The sequence below is a fragment of the Paroedura picta genome, chromosome 6 (genome assembly GCF_049243985.1).
Source record: "Paroedura picta isolate Pp20150507F chromosome 6, Ppicta_v3.0, whole genome shotgun sequence".
Lineage (NCBI taxonomy): Eukaryota > Metazoa > Chordata > Lepidosauria > Squamata > Gekkonidae > Paroedura > Paroedura picta.
In genome coordinates this window covers 28,045,902-28,071,016 of record NC_135374.1, presented here as the reverse complement: position 1 = coordinate 28,071,016, position 25,115 = coordinate 28,045,902, and the positions used below count along the sequence as shown (strand labels likewise).

Here is a 25,115-nt window from a genome sequence, read left to right as displayed (position 1 = left end):
TGTACATTCATGTTGGCTTCCCCAAGACAAATCACTTGGTGTTTGCCTGCTGCCAGTCATAATACAAAATAGCAAGCTGAAAGGGTCTAATAGCTTGACTCCACAAAAAGACATCACAGGTGTTAAGCCGTGCTGCCAAGCAGACCAATGAAGTTACATTACACGACACTGACCCTCACACCAAACCTGATGTGAGCCCTTGGAGAAGCAGAGTGGTGGCAAGAGCTTAAAAAGCAGAAAACAAGCTAGGTATTTATTTATTCCTTTATTTATGGTATATTTATATATGGCCCTCCCTTAAGGTTCAGGGAGGTTTACATAGAACATAAGAAAACAAAGATAATCCAGAATAATCTAGAATAGCATCAATTGAGCCATAGTGGTTTCATAAGAATCCATTACTAAAGGCCCCAATGTTAACATTAACGATGACCCCGGCTGAGCTTAGCTTTGTCAGGCCATCCATACTACATCTTATTTGGTTCTTTTTGGCCTGACTCCTTTTTTTGGGGGGGGGGAGGGGTTGCATTGGCTGTTCTTTTCTTTTCTAGGGTATAGATTACTACCCTGGCTTTCTGCTTAATTTCAAATTAATGGCTATAACATACAAAGTCCTTCATGGCCTTGGGCCCTCTTGCAACTTTTCTCATGACAGCAGGGGCCAAACCTGCAAATGTGCAGAATCAACAACTGCCTTGCACATGATCTTTCTCTTGTGGCTCCCGCCTTGTGGAATGGCCCTGCCTGAGGACGCCAGGAAAGCTCCCACTCACCTGGCTTTTTACAAACTAGACAAAACTGAACTATTCAAGAGGGCATTTCTGCCCAGGTAAGTAGGGCTGCACTGTACAAAATGGTTGGCCAACTTACTTGGATGGGAACTGTGGTCTATGCTGCTGTGTACGCATTAGGTGCCGAGGGTCCCATGCTGTGGGTTCACAATGCCCCACCTCGAGCCCTTGTGAGAAAGGCAGACTACAAATAATGCAAATAAATACAAAAAATTTAAACCAGATTGAAGATAACCTATGATGATAATATTTTTTCCCTTTTTCCTTTAAAGAAACATTTACAAAACAGTCCTATTCTTAGCCAAGCTTCCCCAGGGCTTATGTAGAGATGCTACAGGTGCAATCGACTGGGAAAACCCACTTGATAGTGCTGCTGTTGCCTCCTTCCCAGCAGAACCTGAACAGGAGATCTCCTCAGTTATCTTGTGGCCCTTGAGGCCAGATGGGCAGCAGGCAGAGACATCCCACAGCCAATATCTGGCATGTGCTTCAGCTAATCCTGACACGACAGGCGCCTTTTCAGAAACTCTGTGCAGCTATATTTTTACAACTTCCTCTGTGGCTTCTCTCGTTCCTTTCACATGAACACACATGAAGCTGCCTTGTACTGAATGAGACCTTCAGTCCATCAAAGTCAGTCTTGTCTGCTCAGAGTGGCAGCAGGTCCCCAGGGTTGCCGGCAGAGAGAGGTCTTTCACATCACCTGCCACCTGGTCCTTTTTCACTGGAGGTGCTGGGGACTGGACTTTAGGCGTGCAAGGCAGGTGCTGTGCTTCTGAGCCAGGGCTCTTCCTTGCAGCCCAAGCCCTGTTTTAGCTCTGACTTCCACACTAGCATATGTCTCAGTGATGGCTTACACAGGTGCCTCTTAGAGAAAGGTAAGAAAAATATAATAAAGGTATAAAATAAACAGCCATGTGGTGGAAATCACCACATGTAGATTTCACCTTTTTACAGTGCTTGAAAATGGGCTTTGAAACCACCAGACAGGCAAATACGTTTTAAGAGATCACTCTGTCTCAATCATACTCTTAACTACTGAAACCTTTTTAGAAAAGAAAATCCAAGTAGGGAGCTAGAGGGACATTCATTCTTCCTATCAATTCTAGTCGGTTTCAAATGCAGGAAATATCAGGGAAGTCTGTTACAGTTATGAGCATCTGCTGCTCTCTACCGTTCAGCTGTAATAACACAGCAAAAGAGGCGATGGAATAGGCATTTTCAAAGCCATGGGATTTCTTTTCAAAGGGGGAGAAAACCCTCCAAACCTTAATCAACCTTGCGTGGTCATCACGTATTGGCAGACATCAAATAGTTAAATCATTAATTGGGTAGAAATGTAGTGAAGATACATTAATCCCAATTCAAGTTAGCTGACATGAAGCAAAGAACAAGCAAATTCTAAACTCTTGTAATTATGACAAAAACGTTATGCAAATATAAACACTAATTGGCCAGACACTCAACAGTTCCTTTTGACTTGCATCTGCACCTCTTCAATTTTAATGAAAGCATTAATCATATGCTTAAATCTCCTCCACTGAAATCAAGAGACTGAATTATACAATACATGTACATGCGCACGTATTCACGGGTATGATGCTGCTCGTCTGTTCTTCCCCCAAGAAGCTCAGAGAAGGCATACAAGTACTAAAGACAAAATCCAGTTTAAAAAAAAAAAACATAGGCCTGTATCCTAGCTCTCCTCTTAACAAAGTCTAAAGAGTTTTCCTTCAAGTAAAGTATCACTTCCATTCTACAAGCAGTCAACAAATTGGAAGAACATGACTGATATGCTGGAGGAAGGTTTCAGACTTTACCTTACATAGTGGCAGAACTGGATCCAGGAATGCCAGGGTGGGGCTATTTTTGCAGATTCCCCTCTCCTGCCACAGACCTCCAGCTCTTCCCTCATGCTTTTCCTAAGATACTTCACAGGCCCTCTGAGGCAACACAGAGAAGGAGCAAGAGGGGTAAGTTAAAAAATCACTATTGGCTGAAAATGGAAAAGCTGTGACAGAGGGCAGGGAAAAAAAAGCAGGAATGCTCTATCTAGCCTCGGGTTTTTCCCCCCTGAAGAAGAGAACAGGCCTATCTAGAAATGGTGGTAGGCAAGGCCTGCAGGTTGACATGGCCAGAGATGTGGCTGAGAGGCCCCTGGATGCATTGGATGAATACAGATTCCCTAGGTCAGCTGATGTGTACCTGGAAGTGCTCAAAGAACTTTCTAGAGAGTTTGCCAAGCCATTGCCCATAATCTTTAAGACCTTGTAGAGAATGGGAGATGTCCCACAAGATGTCACCAAGAGGAGAGGAGCTGTTCCTGTTGGCAGCAGAGGATAGGACTTGAAATAATGGATTTAAATTGCAGATAGAAAGATATTGGCTGAATTTTAGGATATTACAGTATTAGTAGTTCAGCAGTGAACTCAGCTGCCTGGGGACCTCACTGCCCTCACTGGCAGTCTTCAAACAAAAGTTGGATGAACATTTGATACAGATGCTTTAGGCTGATCTTGCTTTGAGCAGGAAGTAGGACTAGATGGCCTCTAAGGCACCTTCCAGTTCTATGATTCTATGCTGACAGAAATTCCTTCCACAAAAGGCAATTTTTAGTGGCTCCAGGCAATGGAAAGTCAATTCTAACAGAACATTCTTTTATGTGTATATTGTGAGAGAAGCATTCTCTAGAGTACTTTAATAGAGGCAACCTTTATGTTAGAAGATCTTGTATGGGACCTATCACTCAGAAATGCCAGGCGCCCTCAAATCTTTGTGATGCTTCAGCATGACCTCTCTCTATGACAGCATTGTTTCTGAGCTGCACTTTACCTGGGTTCTAGAACTGTGTGGTAGCCTTTCAAAAACTGAAAGGGGAAGTACCACTCAAGACTGCGTTTTGGCCCTTCCATCTACAGAAGATTATATTGGTAGGAAAGCCACCAGAAGAACCAGATGAGGTAAATGAGGTTTCTGCCTTTCCCCCTTTTTGGTTCTGGTTTCTATATGTGGCCTTCCCATATGGCAGCTGTTGCTATAAGAAGACCAAATCAGGTGCCTATGAAGAAATGGACTATCGACTACAGACACACACACACAACATAACACAGCACTATGTGTTAATCACAAAATGTTAGCTGAGCTATTAGTCCCAGATTATGAGCTGGATCCAGATGCCTTTTTGCTCAATCTTATGCCATTCATCTTTGTTACAGCCCTTGTCTCACATGGCTTTTGCCAGTTCCCAACATAACATTTTTCAGTGGTCAAAAAAGATCCCCTCCACCTTTTCCCCCCCATCAAATCTCAGCAAATTTATGGAGACCCCTTAATGTTTTCAAGAGAAGAGATTTCAGAGCTGGTTTAACATTGCCTGCCTTTGCATAGTGCTACTGGATTCTGATTTTATTAGGCATGTAATGTTGTTGTTAGGTGCAAAGTCGTGTCCGATCCATCGCAACCCCATGGACAATGATCCTCCAGTCCTTCCTGTCCTCTACCATTCCCTGGAGTCCATGCATGTAATACACAAGTAAAAAAAACAAAAAACACTGGGTTAACTTCACACGTCCTGCAACATGCTGTCATTGTTTTTGTATCCACTAACATATACAGTAGCCCTTAGTGATACAACTGCACACATAAACATTGTTTAGTTTAAATTAAAACATTCGCACCCCTTCAGAACGACAAATAATTGTGCAAACAGCATTTCTAGCTATGCCTATGCTCATTCTTAAACATCTGTATTATAAATTGTATTGGGTCACTGCCATTTCATGTTAACTCAGTACTGACACATTAAAAATTGTAATATTCTTACAGCATTTTATATTCCAGTTGCTTGACTATAGGAACCACGTCAGTTTAAGAAACAATCTCTTTGGCCATCCATATCAGTGGGTTACTATGTGTCAGAACGCTATACTTCTTCTGCCATGATTAATAGTAGCTTTGTGATGTTAGTATAATTAGCCTTTTGGCCATGTTTTATTGCCTTAGTCAGTTCCTCTTGCTTTGACACGTCTCCCCCATCCCTCTCCATTCCCCTCTGGAATGCAACCTTGGGCTTTGACTCTGGTTGTTGTGATTGTTTGATGTCTTCCTCCCAAGTTGTACGGGTTCTCCAGTTCTCGGGAGGGGTACGGCTCGAGGGCTTATATACCATGCCTATTGTTCTATTTGTTCAGTTTTGACAAAGTATTGTCGAGTTAGCTTGCTTGCTCTGAATAAATGAAACCTTTTGCACCAAGTCAAGGCTATGCTTGTCTGAGCGATTGAAGATACACTACGGCAGTGTAGTGTAGTGATTAAGAGTGGCGGCCTTTAATCTGGAGAACCGGCTTTGATTCTCCACTCTCCACATGAAGCCTGCTGGGTAACGTAACCTAGGGCCAGTCACAGTTCTCTCACAACTGTCCCTGACCAACCTACGTCTGTTGTGGTGAGACGAAGGGGAGGCAAGTGCGAGCCACTTTGAGACTCCTTCAGGTAGTAAAAAGCAGGGTACAAAAAACAGCTCTTCTTGTCTTCTCTATGAAAACCACAAATAGGTTTATGGCGCTTCAGTATTACCAGGTTTATTGTGGCATAAATAGCATCAGCTTCCTGATATTCCTTCAGTAAAGAAGAAAAAGAGAAGTTGTTTCTTATATGCCACTTTTCTCTACCAGAAAAAGTCTTGAAGCAGCTTGCAATTGCCTTCCCTTCCTCTCCCCATAACAGACATCCTGTGAGGCAAGTACATACCCTGCAAGGAATGGGTTCTGGCTCACACAAGACCTTATTTATTTGTTTGTTTGTTTATTTGTTATATTTATATACCGTCCTCCCCGGAGGCTCAGGGCTGTTTACATGAAACATATAAACAATACATGAAACAATCTATAACATATGAATAACCGTACAATAATACTAGTAACTGATAGTTGTAACAACATAAACAGTGTAAACAGTACAACAGTGCAACAGGTCCAGAGCACTCTGGTGGAGTTCTAGCAGGAAGGGAGCAGGGGCCCTTCAGATGTTGTTGGTTACGCCTGGTCTCAACCATCTTGATTGCTAACCTTTAAGGTGCCACAAGTTACTTTTGATTTCTGCTAAACGCTTTATAAACACACTTTAAAACACACACTTGAAAAAACTAGTTTCATTGAGAGCATGGAATATTAAAGGACAATCCGTTTTAATGTATTTGTTTCAAAAGGATGAACTCAGAACCAATTATACTTAATAGAAAGACGCAGTTTCATTTCCCAGTACAGAATCTAGTTTTTTAAACCTTTCTAGCTCCCTGCTGTTCAGAGATAAAAAGACCCCATAATACCTATTTCAATCTCTGCTGACAACAGAATGTATGTTTACCATAACTATGATCTCTTCAAGGGAGAGGAAAAGCAGTACAGTTTTTAAAGAGTTGGGTGCAACTCTCCAACACAACAACTGTGCGGGGGGGGGGGGTTATTTCCCTGTTTTTGATGTTCCACATGCACAAATACTCCACATAGAGCAGCAAAATCAAGGAAATAACACATACACACACCTCAGTATCAGCTTTTGTGAGGGAAAATTGCTAGGTGCGTTGGGGGGAGGGGACAGGAGCTCTTCCTCCTCACACTGCACCATTCCAAGCACATTTGGGCTCTACTTTTTCTTTTTTTTTTTTTTAAAGAAGCCATTCCCCACAGCTACTATGTGCCAGCAGGGAACATGAATTGGATCTCAGGAACCCAGATCCAGGTCCTTAAAAACTATAATGTTTAGTTTGGCACCTCAACCTCTTTTCTGTCTCCAAATAGTCCCAATTTGCTAGATGCCTCATTCTGGGTTTGTGCCAAAGCTTATTTTTTCCAAGTGATAGGAGATGAATAAATCATTTTTTCAGAACATTCCTTCCATGTTCTGCTACAGATCTACCTGAGACACCATTTGTTCAATGTTAAGAGATACAGAATTAAACCCAGCTGGTTTTTCAAAAAAATTGTGAGAACTAATGGAGACGCAGAGCCCATAGTATACATTATTGACCATGAAACAAGGGATGTGCTCTAAGTTATCAGGTCAAATTAATTATCAGAGTCTGACCAGACAATATGCTGTTCTGTGTGAAGCGTGATTTATTAAACAAACTCACCAGACATGTAGACGCCAATTCAGATCAGGACAGTAGCATGGAGGAATAAATGGAGGATAAACCTTTGCATTTCTCCAATCTATAATAGTCCTGGGAAACTGCCATTTGCCGCCCTGGGAAAACACTGATAGCGGGTTAAAAAACACTGAGAGCTCCTGACATACAACATGCATCAAATTGTCTGGTCAGAAAGAGTCAATTAATTTATAGAGTTGGAAGTAGGGTTGTGCGCTTCGGCCACCAAAGTGGCCATTCATGCGACGCGATGCGGGGGGGGGGCGGTGCTGGCACGCCAGTTGGCGCACGCATGCAGGCGCAGAGATCTGCACCTGTGTGCATGTGCCGACTGATGTGCTGCCACCGGCGATGCCCCTCTCCTTCCCCGTGCTGCAGCACTGGCTGCTTCAGGCATGAGCAGCTGCTTCAGTGGCTGAAGTGCACAACCCTAGTTGGAAGGGTCCATACAGGCCATCTAGTCCAACCCCCTGCTCAGTGCAGGATCAGCTTAAGCTCACCACCTCATTAGGCAGAGTATTCCACAGCTGAACTACTCGGAAAAAATTGTTTCCTGATATCTAGCCCGTACTATTCTACATGTAGTTTAAACTGATGACTGCAAGTCCTCTCCTCTGCTGCCAATATGAACCACTCCCTGCCCTCCTCTAAGTGACAACCTTTCAAATACTTCGAGGACAATCATGTCCCCTCTTAACCTTCTCCAGGCTTCAAAGTGCTGATTACCAACTTTCAATCCCTAAACCATGCTTTCTCAGCCAGGGTTTTATGAAACCCCGGGGTTTCTTGATGGCTCTGGAAGGGTTTCCCAAATGGCAGGGAGTTAATTAATTTTAATAGATTTTTTAAATGTGTTAAATATTTATTGGATGATATGTCCATATATGAGCCTCTTGTGGCGCAGAGTGGTAAGGCAGCCGCCTCAAAGCTTTGCTCATGAGGTTGGGAGTTCGATCCCAGCAGCCGGCTCAAGGTTGACTTAGCCTTCCATCCTTCCGAGGTCGGTAAAATGAGTACCCAGCTTGCTGGGGGGCAAACGGTCATGACTGGGGAAGGCACTGGCAAACCACCCCGTATTGAGTCTGCCATGAAAACGCTAGAGGGCGTCACCCCAAGGGTCAGACATGACTCGGTGCTTGCACAGGGGATACCTTTACCTTTTTATGTCCATATATATTGATGTTGACCCAGCTGCCCCTCACAAAATGGTCAATGATGGGTCTGGAGGGGGTGGGGAGCCGAGGGGCCCTGAGTGGGCATGTACCTTGCTGTGCTCCCCAACCATATTCTGCACGACTGGGCCACTTCTGGCGTATCTCGAAGTCTGAAGAATGTTTTGGGTGTTTTTCAACAGTAAAACAGTTGAGAAAGGCTGCCCTATATATTCTGAGCTCACTTATGGAATCAGATCTGCATTTGGTGTCTTGCTTTAAAAGATGTTTAATCCAGACATAGGTAAAAAGATAGACATAGGTTTAATCCAGACATAGGTTTAAGATAGAAAATGGAAATTTATCCTCACCCATAGTATTGCCTTTACAGTTTGCTTCACATTTGGAGAAAAACTGTTGACAATTTTTTTACAGGTAGCATTTAACTAAGGGTGACAAAGATCTCTAAGGCTGGTACCAGAATATGCTGGTTTTGTAATGAAGATGACACTTACCTTCCCCGTTGCTGTTTTTAGCTTTAAAATTGTTTTGTCAACTACTTCCAGTCTTTTTATGCTATGTCATGTTAATGCAGCTTGCATTGTTATATTGTTAAGATTTTATTTGGATACCTCCCTGGCCATACTTTGGATAGTGCACTTTATAAACAGAACATAAATAAGACATATTTTGCCACTTGTATCCATTAATGTGTGAAGGGACATACACAGCTCTCCAAATGCTTGGGAACATGTTGCCAGTGTGTTTGGCACATATCCCTGGCATCTTTGGAAACATCAATCTCCTATTCACACTTTTCATGTATAGGTGGCAAAACATGGCAGCCACAAGAAGTGCGAACTGGCTGTTAGGCACAGATTTATTGATGTGCATACATTCCAAATCCCACAAGAAGCAGCAGCTACAAAACAAAACAAAAGAAACCCCATAGAATTAATCCTAGCATGAAATCTTGCCCCTCCAGAATGACGGCATATGTACGAATGCAAGCTGAGCATTTTAAAGGGAATCAATAATGAGAGCTGGGCTCAGGCTGTCAATAAGCAACTGGGAGGCAGTTTCTGGTGAAAGATGTTATTCTGAAACTCTCCCACTCTTGTTTTCTCAGAACTTTACGAGGCATAAACTTACTTTCCCTGAGCTTCACGTTTAAAACAATTTGATGGTCAACTTGGTGTAGTGGTTAGGAGTGTGGACTTCTAATCTGGCAAGACGGTTTGACTCCGCGCTTCTCCATATGCAGCCAGCTGGGTGACCTTAAGCTCACCACAGCACTGATAAAGCTGTTCTAACCAAGCAGTAATATCGGGGCTCTCTCAGCCTCACCTGCCTCACCGGATATCTCTTGTGGGAAGGCGAATGTAAGCTGCTTTGAGACTCCTTCGGGTAGAGAAAAGCAGCATATAAGAGCTAACTCTTCTTCTATCAAAAGGAATATTCCACATGTGTATTCTCCCCTAGGGCACCAATCCTAAAGATACTTTCAATTTCCACCGCACAACAGGGTGTGTTTCTGAGTATATATGAATAGCGTTGCTCCCTAGATCTCTTACCTGCAAGGCCATGAAGAGTACTGTTAGATGGCTAAAGTAGTATTTAAAAAGCATCTATTTTAATTCTTTCTCTCTCTCTTACTTTATCAGCTTTGTTGCACCTTTTAAAATGTTAGAGAGGTAGTGCTAGCTTAAATTTTTAGGACAAAGAGGAACATACCCTGATAAATAAAATATACTTCATAAAACATATTACTGAACCATTTTGCAGAAAATCTTTAAATATAATTGTATAGGTGAGTTTTAAAACTAGAAAATTCACAACTGATATAAATTTTATGGGGCATTTGTTTTTGTAAACATGCAGCAGTACTAGCTCCATTTCCATTTGTTGCCTGTTTTACTTACAGTTCCTTTGACTGAGCATGATTTTTTAACTTACAAACATTTTTTGCACATGCAGTTCAATTTTGTCGCAGTACATTCCTGGTTGATTTGTGTGTGTGTGTGGCAAAATACCAGAGAATACTGGACATGCCTCAGCCTTATAGTCAGCTCTAATCCCCTAACAGCGATGCAGAATCTACTGCATTCATGATTTTTCCAGGCTGCTAGCCTACAATAATCCAGATGATCTCATTCTAAAACACAGTGAACAGGGTTGAGTTCAGGACAAGGATGAAATTATAGCCACAGTTCTATGCACTTTTACAGCCTACAGTAATCCAGACTGTGATGCGGGTCTGGCAGCTGGTGTGCCACATAAGAGAACAAAACACAATAACTGCTTTTTGATGCTATCAATACAAATCTGAATGTCTGGGCATTACAACAGCTATACAAATACCACACCCCTCAGGTCAAGAACTTTTAAATTGCTGTTGTGCCTCCCTGTCTCCATCCCCTTCAGCTCCCATGGGGACGCAGGTGAGACCTTTCTATTAGGAATCAATAATCTTTAACTGCGTTTGCCAGAGACGACCCTTTCCATAGCTTCCATATAGAGTCTATGACATACTAACGTCCCAGAGGTTTACAATATGGAAAACTGGAGATCTCGGGAATAACAACAGTTATAACAATACTACACTGCTCCAACTTTTTCCACCCCCATGTCTTCATATCGCGAGCGTACCACAAGTTACCTCCTTACACTGCTAGCCAAACTAATAGTAGGAATTGGAGATTAAATATGAACTGCTGTGTTTTGTTGTCCTTTAAAAAAAAGTTAAAAGGAGTTTTATCAAAACAAACTTTCTCCTATATATACACAAAGATACACAGATCGAGAAATATATATATATACACACACACACATACATATATACCGATATATATATATATATATACACAGACACACATATAGACAGACAGACAGACAGATGTGCATTTTATGTATAAACCAGAGAGCGGACACGCCCCCGAGTGGCCTCCCGCTCCTCCAAATCAATCACGACGTGCACGCGATTTCCCAAACGTCGTTCAAAGGTACCGGTGCTGGGTGGCCAATCACCTAACTCAGAACTCTGTTTTCCCCGCCTCCTCGCTCGCTTCTTGACCTACCCGCAAGCGCGCTAACGGGGGGGGGGGGAGAGACCGAGCCAGGGAGCGGTTCCCATGACAACTGCGGCGTCTTGCCCTCCCCAGTCTACGGATAGCGGCGAGAGGCAAAATAGAGTCTTGGGCAGGTGGGCGAGGCGCCGTGCTTTAGCTGAGAGATGGCGGGGCCCGGGGAGCTGCAGAAGCGGGGCTGGCTGGAGGGTCAGGTGAGGGGGTCGGCATTGGCATGAGGCTTGGGGAAGTCGGCGTCGCTGAGAAGAAACCTTAAAGGCTCCTACCAGCCCCAGTGCCTTTCCCTTCGTCTGAGCAGGGGGTGGCTCGCCAGTGGTCCATGGACTACAATTACCATGAGCCCCCGCCAGTATTGTAGTCCATGGACCTCTGGGAAGCCACAGTTTGGCCACCCCTGAACGAGACGGTGGGAGAGCTCGGCTAAAAGCTCGCTTCTGCCATCAGGTTCTTGGATCTGGTCGATCTCTCTCTGTTTGGAGATAGAAGTGAGGTTGAGGTGCCAAACTAAACATCATAGTTTCCCAGGACCTGGATCCAATTCATGTTCATAATATACGCCCTTGCACTATATGAAGTATAAATACCATGCATGTGTTTTCCGTAGCTAAACTGCACCTTTATGTTGTAGCTGCTCTCTGAAAGAGTTCTGATCACAGAAATTCAGACAGACTCTGAAGTGCCAGTGTCCACATTTGAACCACTTGTGGCTGCATCCTAATTACCCACTGTGAGGTTTCCCATGGACCAGGCAGCAGAAGCTACGGATCCAACAACGAAAGATGAGACTGCTGCTGCTGATCCTCCAGTCAAGCCATCTCCTGATGTTGTAGAAACACTTGGGAACTTGCGTGTTCAGACTAGCACTGAATACCCATATATTCTTTCTACATCACAAGTAACTACAATCGGATCAACGCAAGCTCTTGAGGTGGATACAGGGCATGCGGTTTCTTTGCATAAATCACAGGTTGCTTCAGATCGGGCACCAGAACCCCAGGGTGTTTCAGGTCAGCCATCAGAACTCCACGGTGCTTTGGATCAGCCATCAGAACCACAGGATGCTTTGGATCAGCCATCAGAACCCCAGAGTGCTTTGGATCAGCCATCAGAACCACAGGGTATTTTGGATCAGTCATCAGAACTGCAGGGTATTTCAGAACAGCCATCAGAACCACAGGATCTATCTTCAGAGATCCAGTGCCCAGAGGAAATGGAGCCCATGCCTGAGGTGTACCAAGATCCCTTTGAGGTCTCACTTAGGTACATGGAAAAGCATCAGATTCTGCAGATATTTCAGGTGAACCTTCCCTATTGTAAATTTTCCTACAGCAACTTTAACTGGAGGTGACCATTTACAAGGGTAGTGTGAGCTGCTTCTATGCCTTTAGAGTCTGTTTCCGCTCCAACAAGTCCAGTTTTATACTCAGATTTCTGGGATTACAGGGTTCAGACCAGACCTTCTTTGGACATTCACCCATTTATTTGTGCCCCAGAAATGAGGGAACTGGCCAAAGATCTCACACAGGTGGTTTTTTGGCTAGCCAAGATCATAAAAAGAGCAGCTTTTGAATCAGGTAATTGGAGCAAGATCCACCAATTTGTAGGCTTTGTCACAGTATGGAAGGCAAGCCTGGGAGCGATGCCTGGGGGGGGGAGTGCTGCTGCCAGTTCCCAGTTTTTGTGGAGAGAGCTGGTGGGTTGCTGGGAGCCTCCCACTGTTTCCTGGCCCACTTTTAAAGCAGGCTTAGCCCCTCATTGAACATATAAAATCACTATATAATTATTAATTAAAATACTATTAAAGCCAATTCAAACAATTCAGTTCAATGCTTTCTTTGATTAATGCAAGATCTGGCTCATACAACCCAAAGAGATGGTGTTTGGTACTAGTTCGAGGGAGGGGGGGAAAGAGATGTAGACAGGAGTGGAGGGAGGCCCATGTGTTCTGTTGATGCTAGCTTGTTCTGGCCTCAACCAAATGCCTGGTGGAAGTGCGCCTTATTGTAGGCCCCACGGAACTAAGATTGTTGTTGTTGTTATGTGCGAAGTCGTGTCCGACCCATCGCGACCCCATGGACAATGATCCTCCAGGCCTTCCTGTCCTCTACCATTCCCTGGAGACCTTTTAAGTTTGCACCTACTGCTTCAGTGACTCCATCCATCCACCTCATTCTCTGTCGTCCCCTTCTTCTTTTGCCCTCAATCGCTCCCAGCATTAGGCTCTTCTCCAGGGAGTCCTTCCTTCTCATGAGGTGGCCAAAGTATTTTAGTTTCATCTTCAGGTTCTGGCCTTCTAAAGAGCAGTCAGGGCTGATCTCCTCTAGGACTGACCGGTTTGTTCGCCTTGCAGTCCAAGGGACTCGCAAGAGTCTTCTCCAGCACCAGAGTTCAAAAGCCTCAATTCTTTGACGCTCGGCCTTCCTTATGGTCCAACTTTCGCAGCCATACATTGCAACTGGGAATACCATAGCCTTGACTAAACGCACTTTTGTTGGCAGGGTGATGTCTCTGCTTTTTAGGATGCTGTCTAGATTTGCCATAGCTTTCCTCCCCAGGAGCAAGCGTGTTTTAATTTCTTTGCTGCAGTCCCCATCTGCAGTGATCTTGGAGCCGAGGAAAATAAAATCTGTCACTATCTCCATTTCTTCCCCATCTATTTGCCAGGAATTGAGAGGGCTGACTGCCATGATCTTTGTTTTCTTGATGTTGAGTTTCAAGCCAACTTCCTTCACCCGCATCAACAGGCTCTTTAGTTCCTCTTCACTTTCTGCCATTAGAGTGGTATCATCTGCATATCTGAGGTTGTTGATATTTCTCCCTGCAATCTTGATCCTAATTTGTGACTCCTCTAATCCCGCCTTTCTCATGATGTGCTCCGCATACAAGTTAAACAGGCAAGGCGACAGTATACAGCCTTGCCGAACTCCTTTCTCAATTTTGAACCAATCCGTGATTCCATGTTCAGTTCTCACTGTTGCTTCTTGACCTGCATATAAATTTCTCAAGAGACAAATAAGATGCTCTGGTATTCCCATCTCTTTAAGAACTTGCCACAATTTGTTGTGCTCCACACAATCAAAGGCTTTAGCATAGTCAATGAAGCAGAAGTAGATGTTCTTCTGGAACTCCCTAGCTTTTTCCATGATCCAGCGTATATTGGCAATTTGATCTCTAGTTCCTCTGCCTCTTCGAAATCCTGCCTGTACTTCTGGAAGTTCTCGGTCCACATATTGCTGGAGCCTAGCTTGTAGGATTTTGAGCATAACTTTGCTAGCATGAGAAATTAGTGCAATGGTGCGGTAGTTTGAACATTCTTTGGCATTGCCCTTCTTTGGGATTGGAATGTAAACTGACCTTTTCCAATCCTGTAGCCATTGCTGAGTTTTCCAAATTTGCTGGTATATTGAGTGTAGCACTTTTACTGCATCGTCCTTTAAGATTTTGAATAGTTCAACTGTAATACTGTCACCACCACTAGCTTTATTGTTGCTCAGACTTCCTAAGGCCCATTTGACTTCACATTCCAGGATGTCTGGCTCCAGGTCAGTAACTACCCCACTGTGGTCATCAGGGATGTTAAGCTCGCTCTTGTATAGTTGTTCTGTATAATTTTGCCACCTTTGTTTAATCTCTTCTCCTTCTGTGAGGTCCCTACCATTTTGGTCCCCTATCATACCCAAGTTTGCATGAAACGTTCTCTTCATATCTCCAATTTTCTTGAAAAGGTCCTCCCCATTCTATTGTTTTCTTCTATTTGTTTGCACTGTTCATTTAAGAAGGCATTCTTATCTCTTCTAGCTTTTCTCTGGAATTCTGCATTCAATTGGGTGTATCTTTCTCTTTCTCCCTTGCCTTTCACTTCCCTTCTCTCCTTAGCTATTTGTAAAGCTTCCTCAGACAGCCATTTTGATTTCTTGCATTTCTTTTTCTTTGGGATGGTTTTAGTTGCTACCTCTTGTACAATGTTGCGAACCTCCGTCCATAGTTCTTCAGGCACTCTGTCTATCAGATCTAATTCCTTAAATCTATTTGTCACCTCTACTGTGTATTCGTCGGGGATATGATTTAGTTCGTATCTGAGTGGCCTAGTGCTTTTCCCTACTTTCTTCAATTTAAGCCTAAATTTTGCAACAAGAAGCTCATGATCTGAACCACAATCAGCTCCTGGTCTTGTTTTTATTGCCTGTATAGAACTTTTCCATCTTTGGCTGCAGAGCACATAGTCAATCTGATTTCTGTGTTGACCGTCTGGTGATGTTCATGTGTAGAGTCGTCTCTTGGGTTGTTGGAAAAGAGTATTTGCTATGACCATTGTATTCTCTTGACAAAATTCTACCAGCCTGTGCCCTGCTTCATTTTGTACTCCAAGGCCAAACTTGCCTGTTATCCCGGTTATCTTTTGGTTTCCTACTTTAGCATTCCAATCCCCCATGATGATAAGCACATCATTTTTTGGCGTTGCTTCTAGAAGGTGTTGTAGGGCTTCATAGAACTGATCAATTTCATCCTCTTCAGCAGCAGTGGTTGGGGCATAGACCTGGATCACTGTGATGTTGAATGGCTTGCCTTGGATTCGAACTGAGATCATTCTGTCATTTTGGGGATTGTATCCCAAGACTGCTTTTCCTACTCTCTTATTGATTATGAAGGCTACTCCATTTCTTCTGCGAGATTCTTGTCCACAGTAGTATACCTGATGGTCATCTGAATTAAATTCACCCATTCCTGTCCATTTTAGTTCACTGATTCCTAAAATGTCGATGTTCAGTCTTCTCATTTCTTGTTTAACCACGTCCAGCTTGCCTTGATTCATGGATCTGACGTTCCAGGTTCCTATGGAATAAAAATCTTTACAGCATCGGACTGTCTTTTCGCCACCAGTTACTTCCACAACTGAGCGTCCTTTCAGCTTTGGCCCAGCCGCTTCATTCATTCTGGCGCTACTCGTACTAGCCGTCTGCTCATCCCCAGTAGCATATTGGACACCTTCCGACCCGAGGGGCTCATCTTCCGGCGTCATATCGTTTTGCCTTTTGGAACTGTCCATAGAGTTTTCATGGCAAAGATACTGGAGTGGTTTGACATTTCCTTCTCCAGTGGATCACCTTTTGTCAGAGCTCTCAGCTATGACCTGTCCGTCTTGGGTGGCCCTGCACGGCATGGCTCATAGCTTCACTGAGCTACGCAAGCCCCCTTGCCACAACAAGGCAGTGATCCTTGAAGGGGGGGAACTAAGATAGTTTCATGTTATTTGCAGATTTTTGTTATTAGTTCTGAGTCACTTGTGTACCAATTTCTTTGTTATGGCTTCCCCACCCCCCAAGGGTCCTGGCCTGGGCACTGTAGTGCAAATAGGGGTTCTCAATATTATTATTATTATTACTAGTAAAAAAGCCCATTGTATTCCAAATACAATGGGCCCTAGCAGGGGGGTGGAGAGCGAGGGACTGGCGAGGGCAGGGTGAGGAAAGGTAGCTTACCGGTGAGAGGGCTGTAGCGACGTCGGGCAGCTCCTTCACGGCGGGCAGCTCCTTGGGTGGCTCCTTCTCGGCGGGCAGCTCCTTTGCGGTGGGCAGCTCCTTCGGCGGGCGGCTCCCGGGCGCGTTCTTCTTGCCGGCGGCCATCTTCTTGTGCCGGCGATGCGTTTTTAGAGGCCGGGGGCTCCCTGGGCGGCGGCGGGCGCGGCCCGCGGGTGCGGCCGGCGGGCGCGGCCCGATCCGCGGGTGCGGCCCGCGGGCGCGGCCGGCGGGCGCGGCCCGATCCGCGGGCGCGGCCCGATCCGCGGGCGCGGCCCGATCCGCGGGCGCGGCCCGATCCGCGGGCGCGGCCCGATCCGCGGGCGCGGCCCGATCCGCGGGCGCGGCCCGATCCGCGGGCGCGGCTCGCGGGCGCGGCCCGATGCGTGGGTGCGGCCCCCGCGGGGGCGGCCCCCACGGGCGCGGGGCGATGCCCTGCCGGTCCCCAGCCTAATAAAGGTTGGGGACCACTGGCTTAGAGGTTCTTAGAGGCTGGCTGGCTTGGAGCAACTGCGAGCTGCGCTACGCGCGGCTCGCAGTTGCTCCGGCAAGGAATCGGAGGGACCAATCGGCAGGCGCTTCGCGCCTGCCTATTGGTCCCTCCGACAGTCTGTCATGAGGAAGGGGCCAATCGGCACCCTTCCTCATCCCGGACACAGCCCGCCTTCCAAGGGCTTACTGGTTTATTTAGTCCGTGGCGCCCGCGGCGCCACGGGCGGTGTAAAGATTATTATTAGATTTTTAGCCCGCCACTCCCTTGCGGCTCGTGGCGGGTAACAATATCGCAAATCCCCATTAAAACCCCATAAAACAATAATAACATTGCCAATATTGCCGGCATGGCAAGAATGGCAGCTCAACTCCCCCCCCCCCCTTCCCACTACTAGCGGGTGGAGAGGAGGTCCTGATGATGTTTTGCTTCGGGTCCAGAACCCGAGTCCCCAGGGGAGGCATAGATCTATTATCAGCCCCGGCCTCAACCATAAACCTGGCGGAAGAGCTCCGTCTTGCAGGCCCTGCGGAACGTTGAAAGATCCCGCAGGGCCTGCAGCTCTCCCGGGAGCTCATTCCACCAGGTCGGGGCCAGGACCGAAAAGGCCCTGGCCCTGGTCGAGGCCAGGAACGACCAACAGGTTTTCACCCGCAGAGCGCAAGGCCCTGCAAGGGGCATAGGCCGATAGGCGGTCCCTCAGGTATTTGGGTCCCAACTCGCGTGAAGCCTTGAAGGTTAGAACCAGAGCCTTGAACCGGATCCGGGCAGCAATTGGCAACCAGTGCAGCTGCCTCAGCACTCGCTGGATGTGGGCCCTCCAAGATGTGCCAGTGAGGACCCTAGCAGCTGCGTTTTGCACTATCTGAAGTTTCCGGATCAAGGACAAGGGAAGGCCCGCATGGAGCGAGTTATAGAAATCTATTCTGGAGGTGACCGTTGCATGGATCACTGTGGCTAAGTGTTCGGGGGACAGGTAGGGCGCTAATAGTCGGGCCTGGTGAAGGTGGAAAAACGCCTGGCCCGCTACTTTTTTGACCTGCGCCTCCAAAGTCAGGGAGGCATCAATGGCCACACCCAAGTTCCTGGCCTGGGACGTGATGGTGAGTTGCGTCCCTGCCAGGATGGGTAAGCGCGCTTCCTGGTCCTGCCCCCTACGTCCCAGCCACAGGACCTCCGTCTTGGAGGGGTTGAGTTTCAGGCGACTCTGCTCGAACCATTCTGTCACTGCTTCCAAACATCTGGCGAATGGTTCCGGGGGGGAGTCCGGGCGGCCGTCCATTAGGGGATAGAGCTGGGTGTCATCAGCGTACTGGTGGCAACCCAGTCCAAAACTCCGTATTCTGTTATTTGTTGCATTGATATCCCACCTGTCTTCTCTTAAGTAGCTTAAGTACAATTCCTAGGACGACTCTCTTATGGGAGTCACGTAGAGTAGCTTTCACAAGAGCCTGTAACTCAGTCATAGAAGATTTGCTTTTCCTTTGATTTAATACCTGGCATCTCCAATTCAGGGATCAGATAAGAGGTGAAGTGACATACCTCAACATGACACAACCCAGACAGCTGCTGCTGGCCTAAGCAGACTACACTGATTTTAATGGATTCATTGTACCGCAGCTTCATGTGTTCATGCACATGTGTTTAAGGCTGTTCTTTCATCTTTAAACAGCTCCGCGGGAGCAGTATAAATAAAACAGTAAGGGCTTGGCAGGTGGGCGCTGTCTGGAATGGGGGGGCAACGGGCCAACCCAACCACCCCCCAACGTGGGCCACCTTTGCCCCACGGCCGCCATTCCCATGCTGTCCACTGAGAGGGAAGGTAGGCCCCGAGGCCCCGGTGGGGCCTGGGTGGGTGGGGAGTTCTCACCCTGGCCAAAGGGGCCTGTTCCTGGCCCTGGCCCGAAACCCCGAGCTCACCTGGAAGCCAGCCAGGGGAGAGCCACCACTCTCTACCTCACACTCTTCCCCCGTGCCCCCCCCACCCTGCAACTCACGCCCCCACACACCCGCCCAGCGAACCCTTCACCCCCCTTCCTTCCCCCCTGCCCCTTCCCCTTTCATTCCACCTGCCTGCATGCCTGCCTTCCTTCCCTCCTCCATTTCTTTCCTTCCTTTGTGCCTCTCTCTCTCTCTCTGCCTCTTTCTCTCCTTCTCACTTGATCTTTCTGCCTTTCTTTCTTCCTTACCTCCTTCTATCCATCCACCCCCCCCTTAATCTCCTTTCTCGCTCCCATCCATCCATTTCTCTTCTGCCTGTCTTTCTTCCATTCTTTCTCCCATTGCTTACTCTTATTTCTCCCTTTCTCTCTCTCTCTCTCACACTTTCTCTCTCTCACTCCCTCTCTCTCTTTCTCCCTTTCTCTATGCCTGCCTGGCTGCCTTCCCTCCCTCCCTCGCTCCGGGGGGGAAGGGGCCCGGGGGCGGCTTCCCGCAATCACCCACTGCCCGCTAGCGCCCGCTGTATTTTCTCTAAAGCGGGCTTAATTTCTAGTCTAACCATATTCTGTGACTGTTAGCAGTGCATAGTATCTTCTCCACAAACTATAATTCCTTTGATTCCCTGCATAGAGGAAAGACAAAACTCTTAATGTACCATTTAGATGCACTTTAATTTGTAAGTATAATTTATTCAAATTCCCAGTAGGAGGAATAACTTGTGTTTTGAAGAGCATTATATGAAGTCTTCATTTTACTCTTTGTGCAGTTCATGAGTGCTTGCCATCAGTGGTTCTCTGCATACTCCTATCATTTGGAATTTCATACATTTTAGGCTGACTCTGATTTGCATAACTCTATACAGTTATGCAAATCAGTGGTCCCCAACCCCCGGTCCGGGGACCGGTACCGGTTCGTGGATCAGTCGGTACCGGGCCGAAGTTCCTCCTTGTCCTCAATGGCTGCTGCTTCGGGGGGTGCCCTGCCACTCTGCCGCCGGCTCACCTTTGGTGTTCTCCAGTGGGCGCCATGGCTGGGGCTCCCCCTTGGCGTGGCACTGCGCAGTTGCTTCTGGCAGCGCCCCCCAGTGGGCGGCTGGGAGTCAGCAGCACCAGTGGGAAAGCAAGTGGAGCAGCGGCAGCGACGTCCCTCGGCAAAAGACTACCCCCCCCCCAGGCCTCAGTAAAATTGTCAAGCATTGACCAGTCCCTGGTGATAAAAAGGTTGGGGACCACCGATGAAAATGACAGTCCGTCCCTGCCTTTGCCCCCCTTTCAGTATTTGTCTTCCAGTGAGAAATGCAATGCCTCATCTGTCTGTTTCAATTGCAGAACATCACAGAAAACTTGGTTTATGAGAAGCCTGATGACCCTCTACAGTTCATGCTGCAACAGGTACATTAGCTTGTCAGGACAGAGAGAGCCTGGGCACCCTGCCTTCCTGAGGCAGCAGAAGGGAACCCAAGCTGTGGATGTATTCTTACAATTGTAGTCCAAGAAACAAGAATCAGAAGATTATACACCCTAGTGTATGAGTTCACAGGTGTATGTTGGAAGAGAAAGACACTGGCTGATGGAAGAGATTGTAGAAACATCACACTCCTCTCATTTAAAGTGACGTCGGTGTGTATGTGTGTGTGTGTGTGGGGGGGGGATCTGTCTTTTAAAGCCCCAGAAAAATGCTGGTCACTAAGTGAGGTAAGGGAGAGGACATTCTGTGAAACGAGTCAGTTAAGGAACATGCACGATAACAATGGGATACAAGTGAAAATCCTGGGCTTAAAAAGGATTGGTTGCAGATGACCAAAGAGCATACAGTGGCCTCATGGAATGAACAGAGCTAGGAAGGTTATCATGACCACCTTTGTATCCCTGAGCATGTGCAACATCAGAAGAAAGCACTACATCTAGCCTTGTATGTGTTAAGTTCCTTCTGACTTATGGTGACCCTATGAATGAATGACCTCCAACACACCCTATTGTTAACAGCCTTGCTCAGGTCTTGCAATCGAAGGGCCAAGGCTTCCTTTATTGATCCAGTCCACCTAATGTTGGGTCTTCCTCTTTTCCTGCTGCCTTCAACTTTTCCTAGCATCATTGTCTTTTCTAGTGAGTCTTGTCTTCCCATCATGTGGCCAAAGTACCATACCCTCAGTTTGGTTGTTTTAGCATCTAGGGTATGTTCAGGCAGGTATGCCCTTGGGTGGCATGTTGAAGCAGAAGTTTGGCCTGATAGATATAATTTGTGTTTGCATTGCTTAGCATGTTCTCTGTGGTGTGCTCCTGTTGTCAGATACAAAATTACACCTTGGCCCCCTTTCCCCTGATCACATCCCATGTCTCCTGCTGGAGTTTGTTCTCGGCCAGAGTGTGACATCATGGGTCGTTAGCCTACTTTAGCTTTTCATGCATTCTTGCAAATATTCTCTGTTCTTAAACATCTGTTTTGGGCTGAAGTTGCTGAATGTGTAGTGTTGTTTGAGAGTGGTCAAGGTTTGCAAATTGGCTGTCTTCCTGGTCCTGGTGGATTTAGAAGCAGACATATAAACATTTAATGAAGATTAATCTATTAGCAACCAGGGTTAGTCCACCAACCTGTATTCCCCATCTCACACTGTGTCCTGTAGTTATACCTGTTCACTGTGTTAGGGCTGGGGGGGGGGGGAGAGGTCATCTCTCGAACGGTCCCACTTGAGTTTTGCTTTGTTTTTTTTAAATACAGTTTTAGTTACCCTCCATGATCTGCATTCTCAGCCACTTCCACGGGGGAGGGGGGGAGGAGTTGGTTCTTATACGCCGCTTTTCTCTACCCAAAAGAGTCTCAAAATGGCTTACGTTCGCCTCCCCTTTCCTCTCCCCACAACAGACACCCTGTGAGGTAGATGAGGTTGAGGGAGCCCTGATATTACTGCTCGGCCAGAGCAGTTTTTCTCAGTGCTGTGGCGAGCCCAAGGTCACCCAGCTGGCTGCATGTGGGGGAGCACAGATTTAAACCCGGCTCACCAGATTAGAAGCCCGCACTCCTAACCACTACACCAAGATGGTATGACAATTCCAAAAGAGAGATTAATGTGCAGTAAGGGGTGCTTTGGTCCAATCTGAAGGTAAAACAAGATATCATCCCATAACTAGTCAATAGCTGCTGTGGGGGTCTGCAGTGACCAACTGAACTCTGTGATTTTTGCTGCCCTTTAGGTCCAGACTCTGATAAAACAGAGGGAAGAGGAAGAAGAGTCAATGTACCGGTGAAATGAAAGTCTGCACACCACAAAATACTGTTTTTGGATGCCTTCAGCACTTATCCCTAATGGGTTCAGCGTATTCCAACACTGCCCTTTTCTTATTTTCTCATTTTGAACACATTCAGTGGTAACTGTTTACTTCTGCAGTGGGTGCTTGGCTGGGTTATTTAGGAGGATAGAAAATAAACAGCTTTCTAGGAGCACAGTTAGTCCCTTGATGCCTAATAGGAAGTGCATCACCACTGAGGCACTGTCCCCCAGAGGTTATCCATCGAAGTCTAGGGCTACGGCCCTTAAACAAGTCCAGTTCCCCTGTCTGCAATAGTAAGAGCCAATCTACGTAGGCAGCAGATTCGGACAGTGGCGATTTTGTGGATCTGCCCCATTTTACAGGGGGGTTCTTTTGTGGATCTGCCCTGTTTCACAGGGTGTTCTCTGTGCGGGAGGGAGAAGAATCCTTCTGTGCACACAAAAAGTTAGCAGGATTCCAGTATGGGAATGAGCAGTTCCTTTGGAGGAGCATTCAAGCGTAATCAGCCCTTGCGCAATGTAGAAGTAGAGTCCAAGAAAAATTTGAGCAGTATGCTTTTGATGGACACATAGATCAGATGTAACATTTACAAGGAAATGGTCTCAAAGATCACTTTGCAAATCTCCAGCAATAAGATCCATAATTTTGTACCTTGATATGAGGTTGTTTAGCCCCAGTGACTGATTTCAGTGACAGACCGTCTGTTGATCCGGCTTGTTAACTGGGTGGGCTGGTTGGCTGGGCTACTGAGAAAACTTTACAGTTTGACATCTGACTAACTCTGTGCCTATCTAGAATTCTGCTTCATGAGGAAGAGTCTTTGGCATTTTAGACTGGCTCTGGTATTTAGATCTTTAAATGGAATGAAGTGTGCATCTGTTTGTAGTTCTACCCTGAAATAGTTAAACCTAGTTTGTTGTTCTTGGTTCCCTTCCCCCTCCCCACCGCCTCCACCATTTGAGAACGGCTGTGAAGGACCTATTGATTCTTCAGAATATGTGAATCCAGGCAGGATAATAACCAGCAAGCCAATTTTTTTTTTTTGGGGGGGGGGGGGGCGGTCTTTAAATAAATTCCAGAATCTTCAATCTGATTCCAAATTCCAAGTAGGTCTTACATTTTTATAATCTATTTAAGCATTTCAGAATTCATTTAAATCCAAAATACTTCACTTTCATCACCTGAGTGGATGGGATTTACTTGGCAGTAAGGCCTTCTTTGCTGATGGTGCTTTTTCCTGAGTTTGCACACTGTGCAGAGATCAAATGCTAGCATCATTTGGGAGGGGGGAGTTAGGCCAAAAAGCAGTTGGTGGTGCCCTGTCGTGAAATTCTGCATGGAATTTAAGGGTGGTTCTGAACAAAATTGCATGCCCACCTGTGGACAGCTCTGATCATGTGCCTATAAAAGCTTTGATTCTAGTGAATAAATTCCTTTGGATAAGGTAAATGCTGTGTGTTCACCTGATGCGATGTCCAGTTTAGAAGCAATAGACTCTTTTCATCTTTCTGTTTTGAGAAACAGGGCACTGCTGGCTAGATACTGAGGTCCAGATCCAGTTTTTTTGTTTATGGCTTTAATAGCTAGAGTATTAAGTTCCAACACATAACATTCCTGTCCAATTTAAAGCCTCAATATAATAGGAGCTTCTCTTGCCTGTTTCCTGACCAGTCCTGTTTTGTGTCTCCTCACCTCCCTTTTAGCATACTATCTATGAATGAAATGGTAGGCAGGGGAAGAATGGAAAAGGCTTCCACCAAATTGTCACCAGGGGCTTTAAAAGTAGGGATGGGCATGAACTGGGAAAATATAGTTAAATGTATGGTATATGCCACCCTTAATTCATGAACCACAGGCCATCACGAACCAGTTCAGTTTGTGATGTTCATGATGCAGTAGAATGCCCCCACCCCCAGCATGCTAGAGTCAGAGGATCCTCCAGCTGAAATGCTGCTACCTGCTCTCCAAGACTGGTGACAACTGAAGAAGAAGAGTTGGTTCTTATATGCTGCTTTTCTCTACCAGAAGGAGTCTCAAAGCAACTAACCAGGCTAACCAGATTCAAATTCTGCACTCCTAACCACTACACCAAGCTGGCTCTTGGATTTACAGGGTCTGAGATACACACAACCCAGAAGGTGCCACCAGGAAGTTGCTTTCTGGTGTGATGACAGGTGGTCATTCTGACAAGTGCAGTTTCAGGAGTGCATGTAATGGATCCAGTGCAAGCTAAAGCAGCAGAGTACCTCCTCAGATACTTTTCCACATGCTCTCCATGCCACCCCCTTTGCTTTGAATAGATATTTACATTAAGCAGAGAGAGTCTGTCTAGAACTATCTGTTCATGAAAGTTTATAAAAAGTTCATGCTGGTTGACTTGCCACAAAGTTCACTGTGAACCACAAACTGCCCAAAATGTGCCGCAAATTTCAGTTTGTGAGCCAATTTGTTTACATCCCTACTTATATGTAACAAGGCATTCCCACGGAGAAGAGTCTGGCATTGACTGAAAGCTCCAGGATATGAAGGCAACATACAGCAAGGCTATATCAAGGCTGAAATTGCTCTTCTCTCCTGGTGCAGCAGAATGCAAGAGAAAGAGTCCCTCCTGTAGCATGAGACATGAAAATAATTTGGCAGAGGGACCATTTGAGTAGAGGAAGAACCCCTGGTAGTGTTTGGTGTCTCTCCCCCCCCCCTCCCCAGAATTTGTAAAATGGTAG

The 25,115-nt window shown here is 46.2% G+C and overlaps 1 protein-coding gene across 3 annotated transcripts; it reads left to right on the top strand.

Annotated features, from left to right (window-relative positions):
* The first annotated feature begins 3,627 nt into the window (after nucleotides 1-3,627).
* On the top strand, nucleotides 3,628-24,210 carry TEX55 (testis expressed 55). Of its 3 annotated transcripts, none has more exons than XM_077341923.1 (4): nucleotides 3,628-3,751; nucleotides 11,805-12,473; nucleotides 20,452-20,514; nucleotides 22,315-24,210. In XM_077341923.1, exons 2-4 carry the CDS (start codon nucleotides 11,916-11,918, stop codon nucleotides 22,366-22,368), a joined length of 675 nt encoding a protein of 224 aa, XP_077198038.1. In that variant the 5' UTR covers nucleotides 3,628-3,751; nucleotides 11,805-11,915; the 3' UTR covers nucleotides 22,369-24,210. The 3 variants fall into 3 exon arrangements, with proteins under 3 accessions (XP_077198038.1, XP_077198040.1, XP_077198039.1); XM_077341925.1 differs by lacking the exon at nucleotides 3,628-3,751 and adding an exon at nucleotides 11,191-11,292; XM_077341924.1 differs by lacking the exon at nucleotides 3,628-3,751 and adding an exon at nucleotides 11,278-11,370.
* The last annotated feature ends 905 nt before the right edge of the window (nucleotides 24,211-25,115 follow it).